Source organism: Perca flavescens, chromosome 4 (assembly GCF_004354835.1).
Source record: "Perca flavescens isolate YP-PL-M2 chromosome 4, PFLA_1.0, whole genome shotgun sequence".
Taxonomy (NCBI): Eukaryota; Metazoa; Chordata; class Actinopteri; order Perciformes; family Percidae; genus Perca; species Perca flavescens.
Window position 1 is genome coordinate 6,002,888 of NC_041334.1, and position 15,297 is coordinate 6,018,184.

The window sequence follows — 15,297 nt, forward strand, 5'->3', positions numbered from 1 at the left end:
ATTTAGAGGTTCAGCAGTAGCACAATTTCAGAGTCAAAAGAATTATTAAACCAGACCATTGATTCGGGACATCAAGACTTTCAGAATGGTCTCACAAAATACATTTCCATATTCCCATTTGAAATCAAGTTTGTCAAGTTCACAGAGAGGAAGTTGTTAAGATCACAGAATACAAACTAAGAATCTCAAAGTAATGAGAAACTTTAAATTATTCGACTTACAATATCAAAATATTGACTTAGTATCTCAAAATATTGATTTGGTATCTCTATATGTTGACTTAATAGCTCAAAATATTGACTTAAAATATCTCAAAATATCGACTTAATATCTCAATATATTGTGTTAACATGTTAAACATATGGTTCAGCTTAGGTTGTTTTACTCTTAAATGAAAAGGGTAGTAGATCAGCTCTTGTAAACTTGACTTAGAATCTCAATATATTAACTTAGTATCTCAAAATATTGACTAAATATCTCAAAATATTGACTTAGTATCTCAATATATTGACTTAGTGTCACAGAATATAAACTGAGAATCACAAAGTAATGAGAATCTTTAAAATAGTGACTTAGTATCTCAATATATTGACTTAATATCTCCAAATATTGACTTAGTTTCTTAGAATACAAACTAAGAATCTCAAAGTAATAAGATATTTTAAAATATTGGCTTACAATCTCAATATATTTACTTAGTATCTCAAAATATTGACTTAATATCTCAAAATATTGAGTTAGTATCTCACAACATTGACTTAATATCTCAAAATATTGACTTTGTATCTCAATATATTGACTTAGTATCTCAGAATATTGACTTAGTATCTGAGAACATTGACTAAGAATCTCAAAGTAATAAGAAACTTTAAAATATTGACTCAATATCTCAAAATATTGACTCAGTATCTCAATATATTGACTAAGTAGCACAGAAAATAAACTAAGAATCTCAAAGTAATAAGACACTTTAAAATGCGAAACACAACAGGAATTCATCAATTGCTTTCTAAAATAGAACCAGCAGAGGGCAGCATGTACCCGTCCTGATTGCCATGGTTACTGAACGCCGATGCAAGCAGAACTTCCGATCAGAAGTTTCATAATAACACCATCTGTTCAGTTAATTGAACAGACATTTTGTTAATACAGAGTGATAGCTAAACCGTAAGTCATATTCTAATATAATAAACGTTGTTATAGTATATGTCAACAACATTTGCAGTAGCAGTCCGACTTTTTTAGTAAAAAAAAAGCTCAAAGGTAATGCGACTTTCACCCCAAAATAAATTGCGCTTTTATTTTGAAGTACACATTCCGGTTGTATTACAGTTTGATGCACAGGATCCGATGAAGCGCTTTTGCTGCCAGCAATGTCTGCTTCTTTATCTGAAGAAACGGAGTTAATTGAGAAACATGAGGAAATGTGAGTCTGTCATATCTTTAATATGAACTAGTATTGACCCAGTTTTATCGATAACGGTCAACGCGGTCTGTCTGTGATTCCTCCACGACGAGTAACGTTAGCCAGTACGGTAACTTAGCTACAACTCTCCTATTCACACAGTTAGCTTGCAGGTTTAAAGTAGCGTTACACTTTTACCACGCAAATATTTGCTCCTTTGTTATTAATTATAGAGAATGCGTTTCATGATTCGGTATTTGTTAATCTAAACAATGGCTTGTGCTGTAATAAAAACACCCTCCAGTCAGTGTGAGCTGACACTGTTGTCTCCACTGTGTGTGACAATGAATATGTACTTGAATATGCACTTGACATTTGTTTCAAATGTAAAGTGCGTTATAAATAAATAAATAAATATATTATCAGTTTAGGGAGGAGAGCGGAGCTGCTGGAGCAGATGGAGAGTTGCAGAGAGCAGCAGAAGATCCAGAGGAGGCAGCAGCTCAAGGAGTGCGAGGCCGCTCGCCTCAGGAACGCCACACTGCTGCAGGTAGGACGGCCTGATAGATAGGGTTGGGTGCCGTGAGTGACTTATGGTAACAAGCAATGAAGGTAAAGCCCGTGGGCGACGGTGGGACTCCATGGTGCGTTCATGTGCACCTCGTTAAACTCCTGCTGCATTCAGTTGCACCTGTAAACTCTGTGGAACTCAAAGATTTGCCACGTTTTGCATACAGATTAAAGTAGTCTGGATCGACAACATTTCATTTCCAGGATAATCGCACCGGATGTTCCTGCGATGTGTGTTGCCGCTGTCTGTCTCCGTTCTCCTCAGGAAACAACAACAACAACAACTTCGAGCTAGCAAGCTACACGCGGAAAATGGGAAGTTTTGAAGACAATTTGGATAGTGGAACAAGGCGGGCCTGCTTGCTTTTTTCGGGGAATGATTGTAAAGATTTACAAAGTATTTGTTTACGTCGTTAACTCTCTAACAGGAACGTTTTTGCACACACGGCTATAAACTGGTAAGAGCAAATTTAAATTGCTCACGTTACTGTATTGTATGAACAGGTAACATTAAAGGAAATGACAACCCTTAGCGCTTTTTTTTTTTTTTCCTATCCTGGAATGTATGTGTGGTGAAGTCAGACCTTACTCCTCAGCGCTGTACAGATAGGTTTGGACACGCAAGACTAAAATGAAAGTGTGTAAATAAATAATAATAAAAATTATAATAAAATAAAGTGTTCTCTCTGTTTCTGCAGGATTTACAGAAGACAGAGGATCGTCTCAGAGGAAGACCGCTGCCACACCCAAATCTCCTGACTCTGGAGGTAACACGTTTTTGATATAATGGTGGGAAGTATTTTGCGAAGTATGTGTCTTGCATCACAAGTTCACATTTCATGTCAATTCTGCTGCTAATCTTTTCTTTAAACTGTAAACTGTTGACACAGTAGCTACTTGGCATTTCGATGACAAATTGTTGGTTCTTTGTAAATTATAGAGTGTGGTCTAGACCTACTCTATCTGTGAAGTGCCCTGTTGTGATTTGACACTATAAATGAAATTGAATTAAATTCAAAATCAACAGGAAAGAGAAAGTTGTCAAGGTAGCTTACCTTGCAGGACTGCCCTCTTAAATGATCTTATTCACTTTCATTCACTGAAGTGATTGTTGTTTGATTCATTGCTCATTGGATGATTTCATTCATTCATTCATTGTGATTGGTTTAAAGAAATGCCAATAAACCAGAGCATGTTTTTCTCCCATCCCGGAATGCTGTGTGGACTAGCCTCACCCTCCTCCACAGCGCTCTGGAGGAAGGTCTAGCTATGCACAACCCGGTCTCACGCCAGTTTGTCAAATGGTCACGTTATTTTGATTTATTGTGTATAGGTCACGATTTTCAAACGTGACCATTTCACGAACCGCCATGACACTGGGCTGCTCTGGGGGACGCAACAACGGGGAAATTAAACGCCACACGCCGGCGAAAACAACAGGACGGACCGCCACACGCGGGACGCGATCCCCGGGCGCACAAACTGCCATGAGATCGGTCTGCTATGCAAGACTACACACACCTAAACCACGCCCTCAGCTGCCAGTAGCTCCTCGCCGGACACTGTTTGGTTCGGTTCGCTGGTAGTTGAGATACAAATGCGTTCGGTTGGAGCTTGACAAGATGGATTTTCGTGTGCCATGTAGGGCTGCCACCTCTTAGTCGATTAGTCGACTAATCGGTCATTTTGGTCTCAGTCGACTACGATTTCTTTAGTTGAGAAGTCATTTTTTATGCTTATTCATGCTTAATTACTAATTTCCAAGAAACTCATGAGCACATTTATGGTAAACACAAGATTTAAAGTGGTGCTTTTGCAGGATTAATTGTGGAGAAACTCAGTTTAACAGATGGTTAATTAACTACATTTATATTGTGCTTTGAGTCTTAACCACCTCTCAAAGCGCACAGCTCTGTTAATTAAATCAACTAATCGATTAGTCGACAAAATCCTATAAGTGTTAGTTGACTAAGAATTTCTTTAGTTGAGGACAGCCCTAGTGCCATGTGATTCTGGCGTGATCACTGGATATCGCGAGAATCCAGCTGCCGTGCAAGGTGATTTTTCCCTGCCTCTAAGCAGATTTCTCACTTTGATTTTGGACGTTACATTTGAAGTTGCATGATGATGCAGTTGAAGTCCTTTGTCCAATCAAATTGTAATTCAGTCCTGCCAGTTTACAAACAGGGAAGTTGTTTTCCAATCTAGAGGATCAGTAGGGTGACTTATGGTACGTGTCCATCGTCAGCGTCATTCACCCGCTTCCTATTAATTTGTATGGGAGCAGCCGTGCAATGCATTCTGGTAGCGTCGCAGGGACTTTGGAGAAGCGGTGCGTCGAGTCGCCCACTCCTCATTGGCAGAAAGCTGAAGCCAGCCAACTTTATACAAACGAGGAGCGGCCGGCTCGGCTCCACGCCTCTCAAAAGCTGACGGAAATCTTTTAAACTGACCGTTGTGGATCTGAAATGAAGACCGATTCACCAACTGCATCGCCTATTTCTCGCTTAACCCTTGTGTGGTCCTTCGGGTCACCGGGTCACAAAACAAAGGATAATGCAGCACCTTGGTGCTTGTTTGTACAGCATTTTGGTCAGCTTAAACGTGTTTAAATGTGCTAGGAAACAAACTTTACTTACTTACTTTACAAGAGACAGGGTTTAGAGAGCAATTCTCAACAAAATCAACGGAAGTACATCATCCTTGTGTGGTCCTTCGGGTGCCGGTGACCCAAAGGACCACACAAGGGTTAAGATGTTTTCAGAAACCCATTTGGGTGAACTATTTGCATAAATCTGCGAGATCGTATTCCAAACGAGCCACCACGTTGGTCCGTTTTGAAATCCGGGAATAGACGGACCCACGTGAAGCGTTCGTCCAATCAGGTGCAGCCTTCAGGCTTGTAGGAGGCTGTAGCCTGTTTTTCTTTGCTCGTCAGTGGTCAGTGAAGAAAAACTGATAACTGCTGGTGGCGATCCCACTAGCGTGCAATGCTTGGAAGCGGGCCGATCCCTTCCATGAATATATGTATATGCACACATACCATTTGGGTTTTGTGACCTAATATTGTTTCTCTGTTCTAGACAAGATACTGGGCATCTGTGGAAGAGTTTATCCCAGCCTGGGAGCGCTTCCTCCTGGGTAAAGGCCCACACCCTGCTCACAGTCCAGGGCAGCCCCCCAGAAGAGCCAAACAGGGCCTGCCTCCTCGCCCCAAACCCAGGACTGCTCGATAGGTGAGCCCTGATGCTGATGCTGCCACTGAAGTCGGAGAGACGGCGCTGATGCTCAGCTGGTGCAGGTGATCACAGGCCTGTTGATTCTCCGAGCCCCTGCATTCAGACCCTCACCAGCATCCTCAAACCAGGATTTGGTGAAAAAGCGTTTCTCTCAGGAATGGAAATGGATTCAGTGATACCGACAAGGCATCAGCCCACTGAGGCCACTCTTATCTAATATTTTTACAGTCCGCACCTGCTGGTAACCAATCTTCATTTAATGCACAAAAAGCAAGCGATCATAAAATAAAATGCATAGAAAGGACATTGAACTGTGTGCCTTGGGGTCATTTGGGGAGTGAGTGGGAGGTAGGCCTGCATTTTTGGGGAAAAATATGAATAATGGTTTTTTTTTTTAGCTTAGAATTGATATCACGATTATTTTTTTTTGGGCTGTGGGTGAAGCCCTGAACTGATGAGTGAAACGGGTGACTAAAAGGCGCTTTGTCATTGGCTGAGGGTGAAGCCCGATTAAAGGCCGATAATGCCCCCACCAGCAAAATTGTTAACAGGGTGAATCAAGATTGCGATTTTATAACTATTTATTGCGCAGGACTAGTGGGAGGGACAGAAAGACCCGGCGTCAGCAGACTGTTAGACCCCGCCCACTGTCCGGCTCGTTATCTGTAACCAATGTAGCATAAAAGCACGGCGGAACCAGCAAGCCTGCAGACGACTGGCTAGTTAGCTAGCTTGCTAACTCCGCCGTGCCCCCCCCCACTCACGGCACACTGGTCACAGAAAACGAGCCGAACAAAGCTGTCCCTCATCTGGCGATAGCAATAATGTGCTTTGGGTGGAGGAAGTGTTGAGTCGTTAATAGAGATGGTCGGTATCGGCTCCGATACCGCCTAAAACGCTGGTATCGGGAAGTACTGGAGTTCATACACCGATCCGATACCTCGTAATAAAGCCCTATTTTGCTCTTTGTTTTTTAATGTTTGACGTTTTGTGTAAAGCACTTTGAGTTGCCTTGTGCTGAAATGTGCTATATAAATAAAATTGCCTTGCCTTGCCTAAAGAAAATCTACGTTAAAGTAGTTTATGTTCTTTTTCCGTTATACCTGACTGTCAAACTGGATAATAAAAGAAAGTTCTGAGGCATTCATTGTTTGTGTTTGTTCATGTTTAACCTGAGCCAGACAGACAACAAAGATATAAATAATATCACATCCATACAGGGATAGTAGTATACAGCTGTTAAAACATAATAAAATATATGACACACTGGTATCGGATCAGTACTCGGTATCGGCCGATACGCAAGTTCAGGTATCGGAATCGGTATCGGGAAGAAAAAAATGGTATCAGGCCACCTCTAGCTGTTAAGTTTGACTCATTTCTCTGCAACGTTCCTACTCCGCTGCTCATTTGGTCTCACCTCCACGACTTTCCGCCAGTCGGTGAATACGGAAGTTTATACAGAAGCCATGAAAACGGCTACATGACCATTCTGCTGTGTTGATGATTGAGGGGCAGCAGGGCTCAGGTGGTAGAGCGGTCGTCTACCAATCGAAGGTCGGTGGTTCGATCCCTGGCCCTGCAGTCCCATGTCAAAGTGTCCCCTTGGCAAGACACTGAAACCCGAATGTCTCCCGATGCTGCGTTATCGATGTGGGAATGAGTGTTGAGTGTTTATCTGATGAGCAGCCGGCAACTTGTACGGCAGCCTCGGCCACCAGTGTGTGAATGGTCCCTGTACTCTGTACATGTATGTAAAAGCGCGTTAAGTAGTGGTTAAGACTAGAAAAGCGCTATATAAATACTATCCATTTATATTTCATTTGAATGGGAACGGCCTTTCTATCCATTTTATTTCTATGGGAGCGATGGCCCACAAGTGTACAACTACGGCGAGTATCGAACACCAAATTTTAAAAAAAGGAACATGTTGCCGCTGCTTCTAATGATCGTACTTGTGCACTTACGTGCAACCGTTGATATATTCTAGAATTATAATCATGGCAAATTATTTGCGTTCTGATATTTAATGTATTCTATCTCTGTTCTTATTTTGCTTCATTTTTTTGACTGTTTTAAAATAAAGCTCATAACTTTACATGTCCATTTTTGAAATTCATGACTTGGTCTATTGTATATTTTTGACTTGGTATTTGTATTGAAAGCAAAATGGTGACTGTTGGTAGCACCTTCCAGGATAACCTCGCACTATCCTTTTTTGTTGTTTTTGTTTTGTTTGCAGTGCTGTTTCAGAACCACTAGAGGGAGCCAGTGTCATAGATAAGAAAAAGCATTCCATGAGAAATGCAACAATGAATGATATACATTCATATTTATAGATCACAAGCTACCGTTGTCATTAGGACTGGCAGTGTATGCTGTCCTTCTAAAACTGCTACTAACAACACTGTAATAACCTTAGTTATAAGTGTCAACATTTAGAAATTACTCAATTTGTCAAACAGCTTTTGACCATATTCACACAGCATGTTTTAGGTATTATGGAAGTTTTAGAATGCAGCGGGGGGGGGAGTGCGTAGAAGTTTCTGTACTGACTAGTATTCATTGTATACAGTATTTGAATCACTGAACACATCGGAGATGTTAGATGTTAGTTCAGTGTTCTGCCTCCACTACACTAAATTATCCACCAGTTAACATAACAATAATACCATAACAATTTCAAAAACTGGCATCGACAAATATTCTTTGAAATCATTACGGTTGTAATATGAATAAGAGGGTTAATGACATTGCTTGTTATACACCACAAAATGGCAGGAAAAGGACATATAAAATAAAGAAAACTGTAGTTTTTGCTCAGATTTTTCAATTTGGAGAACAGAAATCAGACAATATGATCAAATATCATCATGATATGATTCGGCCTTTGAGGCGATTATCTATATATATTTTTTGTAAATATGTTACACTGTTAAAACACTTGTACTCAAAGCATTAAAGCATTGTATACACAAGTGTGTGAGAAAACAATGTCTTGACGTGGCCAGGATAGCTCAGTTGGTAGAGCAGGCGCACATACAGTATATGATTTATGCCTCGTTGCAGGAGGACCAGGGTTCAAGTCCGACCTGTTACGATTCCCTGGATGTCTTCCCCCTTTCCTAGCAGTCCATTAATGGCGGAAATGCCCATAAGATTACCTTTTTAAAAAGAAAGACAATGATGTCTTGAAGTAAATATTACGTTGATATCAAGATCACGAATTCCATTCTCTCCCGCTGTATGAGCAGTGTGACTGCTTCCATCCATGATGTTACAGAGGGTCACCACAACAACAACAACAACAACAACAACAACAACAACCCATCCCCGTTCCATGTGGCTGATAGAATTGGAAGTTGTGTTTAGATGTACAGAGACAGAGACGCGGGCCGCAGCGACAGCAGTAATGAGAGAAACGTCCCACCCATTTGTCAGCATATGCAAAAAAACAGGGCGCATGCTTCTTCACTGCCAGGGTGGATAAAGACACCCACCCCTACCCCTCCTCTTCTTCTCTCTCTCTCTCTCTCTCTCTCTCTCTCTCTCTCTCTCTCTCTTTAACCCCTAATTGTCGGTGATCAGACCTGCACTGGGCTGACTCGGTGTGGCGGCTTGACAAACGCAATCATCCGGACAGCCGGGGTTGAAGAGGCCGGTGGTTGGCAGCTGCCCCGGCTCCTCAGCTGGGGCCCCAGTGCTGCAGGCCCTCGGGGGGGGGGGGTCAACTAGCCACCACTGACTGACTGACTGACTGACTGGCCCAGTCTGGACTGGTAAGGGCCGGGTGATGGGGTGCTGGTTTAGCGAAGGGAGGGGGCAGGACATTCAAAGAAGGCAGGGGTCGGGGGGGAGCTATTAGGGCTGTGTGTCCAATTCCGGGTGACAGGATGGGTCGGCTGAAATGGGGGGGACATGATGATGAAGATGCCATGTAGCGAATTATCTAAAAGGGTTTTGAAGAGCACGATCTGGAGCCCTTCCAAATGACTAGCCCTGCATTATGTATTCTAATGGCCGAGGCCCCCCTCCCCCCCGGGGGTGGTGGGGGCTGCTGCAGCCCAGTCGCAGTTGTTGTCAGTGACCAGACCTTCGTTTCATACTGCCAGCCGCCCGACACCAACAACAACAACAACGAGCCGGCTCTCCTCCAGCCCTCCTCCGTCTCTGGTGGCGTGGCGTGAAGCCGGAGCCGTGCGATTATGCAACGCGTTTCGGCTTATTGAGAGCCCACTGAGAGCCCTGACAGATAATTGGCTGAGCCCAAAGCCGTGCAAATGGTTAAGTGTCGACTCCAGTTGATTGGATAATGGGTAATTGCACGCTGCATTTCATTCAGTGATATGCTGCGGGTGTAGCAGGGGCAAGTGGAGGGTAGGGGGGAAAGAATGGAGGAGGGAAAATATTTTTGGCGTGCTGCGTTTTTTTTTTTTTTTTTTTTTTTTTTTTCTTTTTTGCAGCCTGTTATTTCACACTTTGAGTCTGTTGCACTTGTTTGGATCCGGGGGCTCGGGAGAGATCTCGGATTTGTATCAACTGCTGACGCAACTGAAATTGCAAATGATTGTCGAATTCTAATGTTAAAGAGTTGCACTTTTTTTTTTTTCCCCTCTGGAAAAATTCTGATTTCACAGAGGAGAGCGGCGGCTGGAAGTCGTGCCTGGTGGCGCTGTTTGAGGCTTCCCTCTGACCCTGTGCGAGTCCACAGTCTCTCCTCTGATCATGGGATGTCACCTCTACTTAGGAGCCCCGGCTGCCAGCTCTTTGTTTTTTCCATCACAGAGGCCTTGACTGTTGTCACGTTGTCTTACATTAAATAGAAGGCTCCGTGTCGTACACTAAGGGGAAGCAACACTGGCCTTAAGGTAGCCTGGCTCGGCTCCCCTCGGACTGCACAGGCACGAGTGTAACATTTCCTCTTTAACAGCCCCTCGCTTCGTGTCACTGTAATCACCAGTGGTGGAATGTAACAGAGTACATTTACTCAAGTACTGTACTTAAGTAGAAAAGTTGAGGTACTTTACTTGAGTCTTTTTCTTTTCTTGCCACTCTACTTCTACTCTGCTATATTTCAGAGAGAAATATTGTTCTTTTTACTCCACTACAGCTTTAGTTACTAGTTACTTTACACATTACAAACACACACAAAACACATGTAGTTTATAAATATATTATAGTTTATTATAAATGAAACTAGCCAACAGTATAACGGCCTACAAGTCCAGCTGAAATGATTACACCTAGCCTGGGAAAACTCTGACGAACTTCCGGCAAATTTGAGATTTGCTCTGCGAGTCAGTCTGGCCAAGAGACCATTCAAGCCCATTTCCAATTTTTTCCAAATCGAGGCACCAGTCACAACTGTTGAGGCGGTGTGATTACACGATGACGATAGCGACGGCGAGCAGCTTCTTGTTTACATTCAACGTGACGGCCACCGAAGCGCAGCGACCCGTTGATGCCGCTGTCGCTGCTACGTCACTACGTCGGTCGTTGCGCTGATTGGTTGAAGGACTATCCAATTGCGCCGTTGGTGACGCCCCTTTGGAAATGGGCTGTGAATGAAGCTTGCCCACACTCACTCTCAGTTACAACTGGGAAGGGTCTGGTATCACCCAGGCTAGATTAGACCATTAAAAACACAACTGTTTTATATATTTATTATATTTATGTTTTTTAACCTTTCCACTTTCTAAAATGGGAGGTATTTTTCTGTATTGAGTCCTTTTACTTTTAATACTTTAAGTACATTTTCCTGATGATACTTACCGTATTTTCCGGACTATAAGTCGCACTTTTTTTCCTACTTTGGCTGGTCCTGCGACTTATAGTCAGGTGCGACTTATATATCAAAATATATATAATTTAACATGTTTTTACATGAAAACATTACCGTCTACAGCCGCGAGAGGGCGCTCTAGGCTTGTGACAACTAGAACGCTCCTCCTAAAGACAACTGAGAAAGAAAAGAGATGACAAACTGCAGGTAGTAAAATATGCAGCCCCGAAAACGGTAATCGAGCAGCAGAAAGAGAGTTTGAAATGAGGGAGAAACTTATGAGGGAGACTGGCGAAAAGGTGACTCTTACTGCAATGAAGAAAACAAAGAAAGCTAATCGGCTAATCGTGGGCTGAAAGCAAGACGGCCAGAGCTGGAGGAACGAGTCGGGAGGGGCTCGTTCACGGTGCAGTTACGCCCTGCTAGCTAGTTGTTCTGTGTGCTATTGTATAGTTCAATAACTGTTAATGTGTTACGTTAACATACCGGACACCTACCGTATTCAGCGTATTGTTCTGTGTGCTATTGTGTAGTTGAATAACTCTTGTATTTATAATCTAAATAAATGCGACTTATAGTCCGGTGCGACTTATATATGTTTTTTTTCTCTTCATGACGCATTTTTTGACTGATGCGACTTATACTCCGGAGCGACTTATAGTCCGAAAAATACGGTACAGACTTTTACTTAAGTAACATTTTCGATGCAGGACTTTTACATGTAACAGAGTATTTTTACAGTGTGGTATTAAAGTAAAGGATCTGGATACTTCTTCCATCGCTGGTAATCCCACACCTCTTGGCTCTCCTATACCCCTTTCCAACACAAAATGCTTTTTCTTCTTTTTTTTTTATTTATTTTTTTTTTATTTGGTGCCCTTAAACAGAACCAGCTTTCTGGAGCTAATGTAAGAATTCTTCCCTGGACTTGAATATACTTGAGCTGCGTTATTGCTCTTAGAGGATCCCAGTGGGGGATCGTGCTCGCTGAATTCCCCTCCAGTCGCCGTATGGATTGTCCTTCCACGGATGTCTCTCCGCTGTCGACTGGTAGAAACAGAATGTGCGGCACTATTCATATCGACTGACGGATTAAGTGGCCCGCTGTAAGGACACGAATGCATTTTGTGTTTGTGTACTTGCGCCTTTTGTTGATATTGATTGTGCCTGGGCATGGATCCACACATGGCACCAGCTAGCTAGACTGTCCAATCTGTCCAATCTGAGTTTTCTTCAATGTTCAGGGACAATGCAGGAAGTAGTGTGCCTTCAGAGAGACATGGAAAGACTGGGTGGGGCTACCTAATGGGTCCTGTCACAGATTAACATGTGATATGTACCACTTATTTGCCATAACCGCCGTCTTTCCATTACCTTCACCATGACATAGTTGCCCTGCACAGATATTGTCGGGAAAAAGGTTTTTACATTACATGAGCAATGTAATGTAAAAACAAGGCCATCTCCACTTGCTGTGGGACTGTTATGTACATATTTTTCTTATTTTTAAACTGCCATATTTAAAACTAAGGTGATTTAGATTCACATCAAACTAAATAAGCAGTTTTAAAACATCTGTTTGATCCCTGGGAACGTGAGAACACCATTTTGTCCTAATTCATGTCTTTAAAGTGGAAATGATTAACAAGAAACAGATTAGTGATTAAAGCTATAGTGCGTAGTTTCTATCTCCCCCATGAGGAATTCTAAGTAATGACAACAACACTGTCGGCGTGTCCACATGACACAAGCCTTCGGTGATCGGTCACTCCTCCGCCCTCCTCCACACAGTTGTTAGTAGCCAAGGAGGACACGGAGGATTAAAAAAACACGATGGACTCTTCAGAAGAGGTAATTATCCTTTTAGTTTCTGCACGGGAAAGACACCAGACGACTCAATCTTCTGAACATACTGAGAAATCCAGAGAGAGTTGTGTGGAGCTGATAGTCTTAATTAGCTTTGTAGCAACTCATTTGGAAATGGCTCGAATGTAACGGACGTTCATTAATATCAAATAGTTCCGCACTAAAGCTTTAAGAAAATAATTGCTAACTTCAGTCATGTGATGTGTTGCCCTGCAAATGTTAATACATGTTGCCCATATATACATATATATATATATAATATACAGTACAGGCCAAAAGTCTGGACACACTTTCTCATTCAATGCGTTTCCTTTTTATTTTCTTGACTATTTACATTGTAGATTCTCACTGAAGGCATCAAAACTATGAATGAACACATATGGAATTATGTACTTAACAAAAAAGTGTGAAATAACTGAAAACATGTCTTATTTTTTAGATTCTTCAAAGTAGCCACCCTTTGCTTTTTTTATTAATAAGGGAAAAAATTCCACTAATTAACCCTGACAAGGCACACCTGTAAAGTGAAAACTATTTCAGGTGACTACCTCAGGAAGGTGTCTGTCTGTAGAAGGCTATATGCCCAAACGCATCAGCGTTGATTTATTGTGATGGGAGCCTAAATAAATTCAACAACAGTATTTTGTCCTCCTTAACATGGGAGATATGCTACCTTTTCTTCACTTTTTGGAAGATGCCAATTGGATTTTGGCTTTAGCACTCCACCAAGATTCTCCAGTGTTGCCGTCCTCCTTTTTCAACCCATGAAAACCTGTTCCTTACTGTTCTTTTATTTAGACTGTATTCCTTTCCCAGTGAATGTGTCAGGAGTGTGACTTTAGGCAGCTTTTCATTTTGATCCCAACTCTGCATGTTTTGGTTAATTGCCCAGTTTGAGTTTTAGCAGTGTGTGTGCATTTCGGTTTTCTCGGTAGATGTGTTGCATGTTTTAACAGGTATTATTTGCATGGTTTTGTGGATTTGATGTGTTTTCTTAATTGTTTGTTGGACTGGGAATCAAGGTGATGAGAAGCCTAAATGTAATTTGGCTGGACCACCCCCCTCCACAGTTCAGGCTTGGCCACAGGACAGTATGATATGCTTGTTAAAGGTGGATGTGAAACGGGTGCAGAGAAGAGGACAAAAGAGAAGAATCACGGGTGTGACCGGCTCGAGGAGAATTTAGTTTTTAATACTTTTTATGCTGTGCAGAAGTAACCTGTGTTATTTTAAATGAATTGTTGAAAAATCGTCTTGTGGAACTTAAGTTTTTTTTCTAACAGTGGAAACACTTTTTTGCCGTTAAAACAGGACCTCACACAACCGTGTGACAAATGATCATGGTGTAGTGGTCTCAGCTTGTGGCATCATGTATTGTGTATAGTATTGTGAGTTGCATTTAGTCCAAGGGGGGTCTTTTAATTGTGTGAGTGAGCAGAGTGGTTCATCATTAACATGGCGGCCTAAAGTGAAGGAGGAGAGGACGTTTCCCAGCAGGGCCAGGTCAGGTCAAAAGGATTAGCCGTGGCACCGGACATCCCCAAATCAACTGATCCTCGGTAACAATGACACACTGCTTTTAATGCCACTAGAAAAGAGCTGAGTGCAGCAGGAGCGTGATGGAGAAAATGGCTCATTGGTTTGCAGCAGTAGATGATCAAATTAATTTGCCTTTAATTAGCTGGACAAAGAGATGCATATCTGAATACAATGTGTTATGGGTGTGTTGACATTGCGCCGACAGCATGGGCATAATTTAATCCCTTTATTTATTTTTTTTACACTGATAAATAGGACAATATTTGTGTCCATTAGTGAATAGTCCACCCCAAAAATATTTACTAATTCTGTTAATCACTCTGAACACCCATTATCTGCTCGCTATATGATTGCATATCTATGATACACATGCATTTTTCTCTGGGACTCACAGTGTGTTTAGGCCATGTTTACACTACAGGATATGCCAGCCAAGTTTAAATTGGTATTATATCTGATGTTTTGTGTGTGTGTGTGTGTATATATATATATATATATATATATATATATATATATATATATATATATATATATATATATATATATATATATATATATATATATATATATATATATATATATATATAATGAGCCATACTGTTTCAGTGCTGCTAATAAGCGCTCCTGATAACAGGGATGGGAAACTTTATCAGATTGTAGGTCACATTGTGTCAGATTTTCTCAAACATAAGATCAGAACTAGAGGGGAACATTACAAATCACTTTCTTGACTTGAATTGTTTTCTTCAGTTCAGTTCACAATATCTATGAAGCATCCGTAGCCACTAAGGAATTTGTTTACTTTTTGTGTTACCCACTATGTTAATGTTTAATATATGTGCTCTTTACAAAACACTATGTGAATTTTTTTTTTAACTATGAGAATAATGAAAAAT

General features: G+C 41.6%; 1 protein-coding gene across 2 annotated transcripts; it reads left to right on the forward strand.

The window, feature by feature from the left end:
• The first annotated feature begins 1,134 nt into the window (after positions 1-1,134).
• Positions 1,135-5,520, forward strand: cep15 (centrosomal protein 15). 2 transcript variants are annotated; one of them, XM_028576635.1, is made up of 4 exons: positions 1,135-1,426; positions 1,837-1,955; positions 2,674-2,742; positions 5,059-5,520. In XM_028576635.1, exons 1-4 carry the CDS (start codon positions 1,417-1,419, stop codon positions 5,209-5,211), a joined length of 351 nt encoding a protein of 116 aa, XP_028432436.1. In that variant the 5' UTR covers positions 1,135-1,416; the 3' UTR covers positions 5,212-5,520. The 2 variants fall into 2 exon arrangements, with proteins under 2 accessions (XP_028432436.1, XP_028432435.1); XM_028576634.1 differs by having other exon boundaries at positions 1,139-1,426; positions 1,832-1,955.
• The last annotated feature ends 9,777 nt before the right edge of the window (positions 5,521-15,297 follow it).

Excerpts from the sequence above, each read along its gene's own strand:
- cep15 (XM_028576634.1), top strand. The coding sequence starts at position 1,374 with ATGTCTGCTTCTTTATCTGAAGAAACGGAGTTAATTGAGAAACATGAG. Across the intron at positions 1,956-2,673 it reads GGAACGCCACACTGCTGCAG|GATTTACAGAAGACAGAGGA; the intron begins GTAGGACGGCCT and ends CTGTTTCTGCAG. Across the intron at positions 2,743-5,058 it reads CAAATCTCCTGACTCTGGAG|ACAAGATACTGGGCATCTGT; the intron begins GTAACACGTTTT and ends TCTCTGTTCTAG.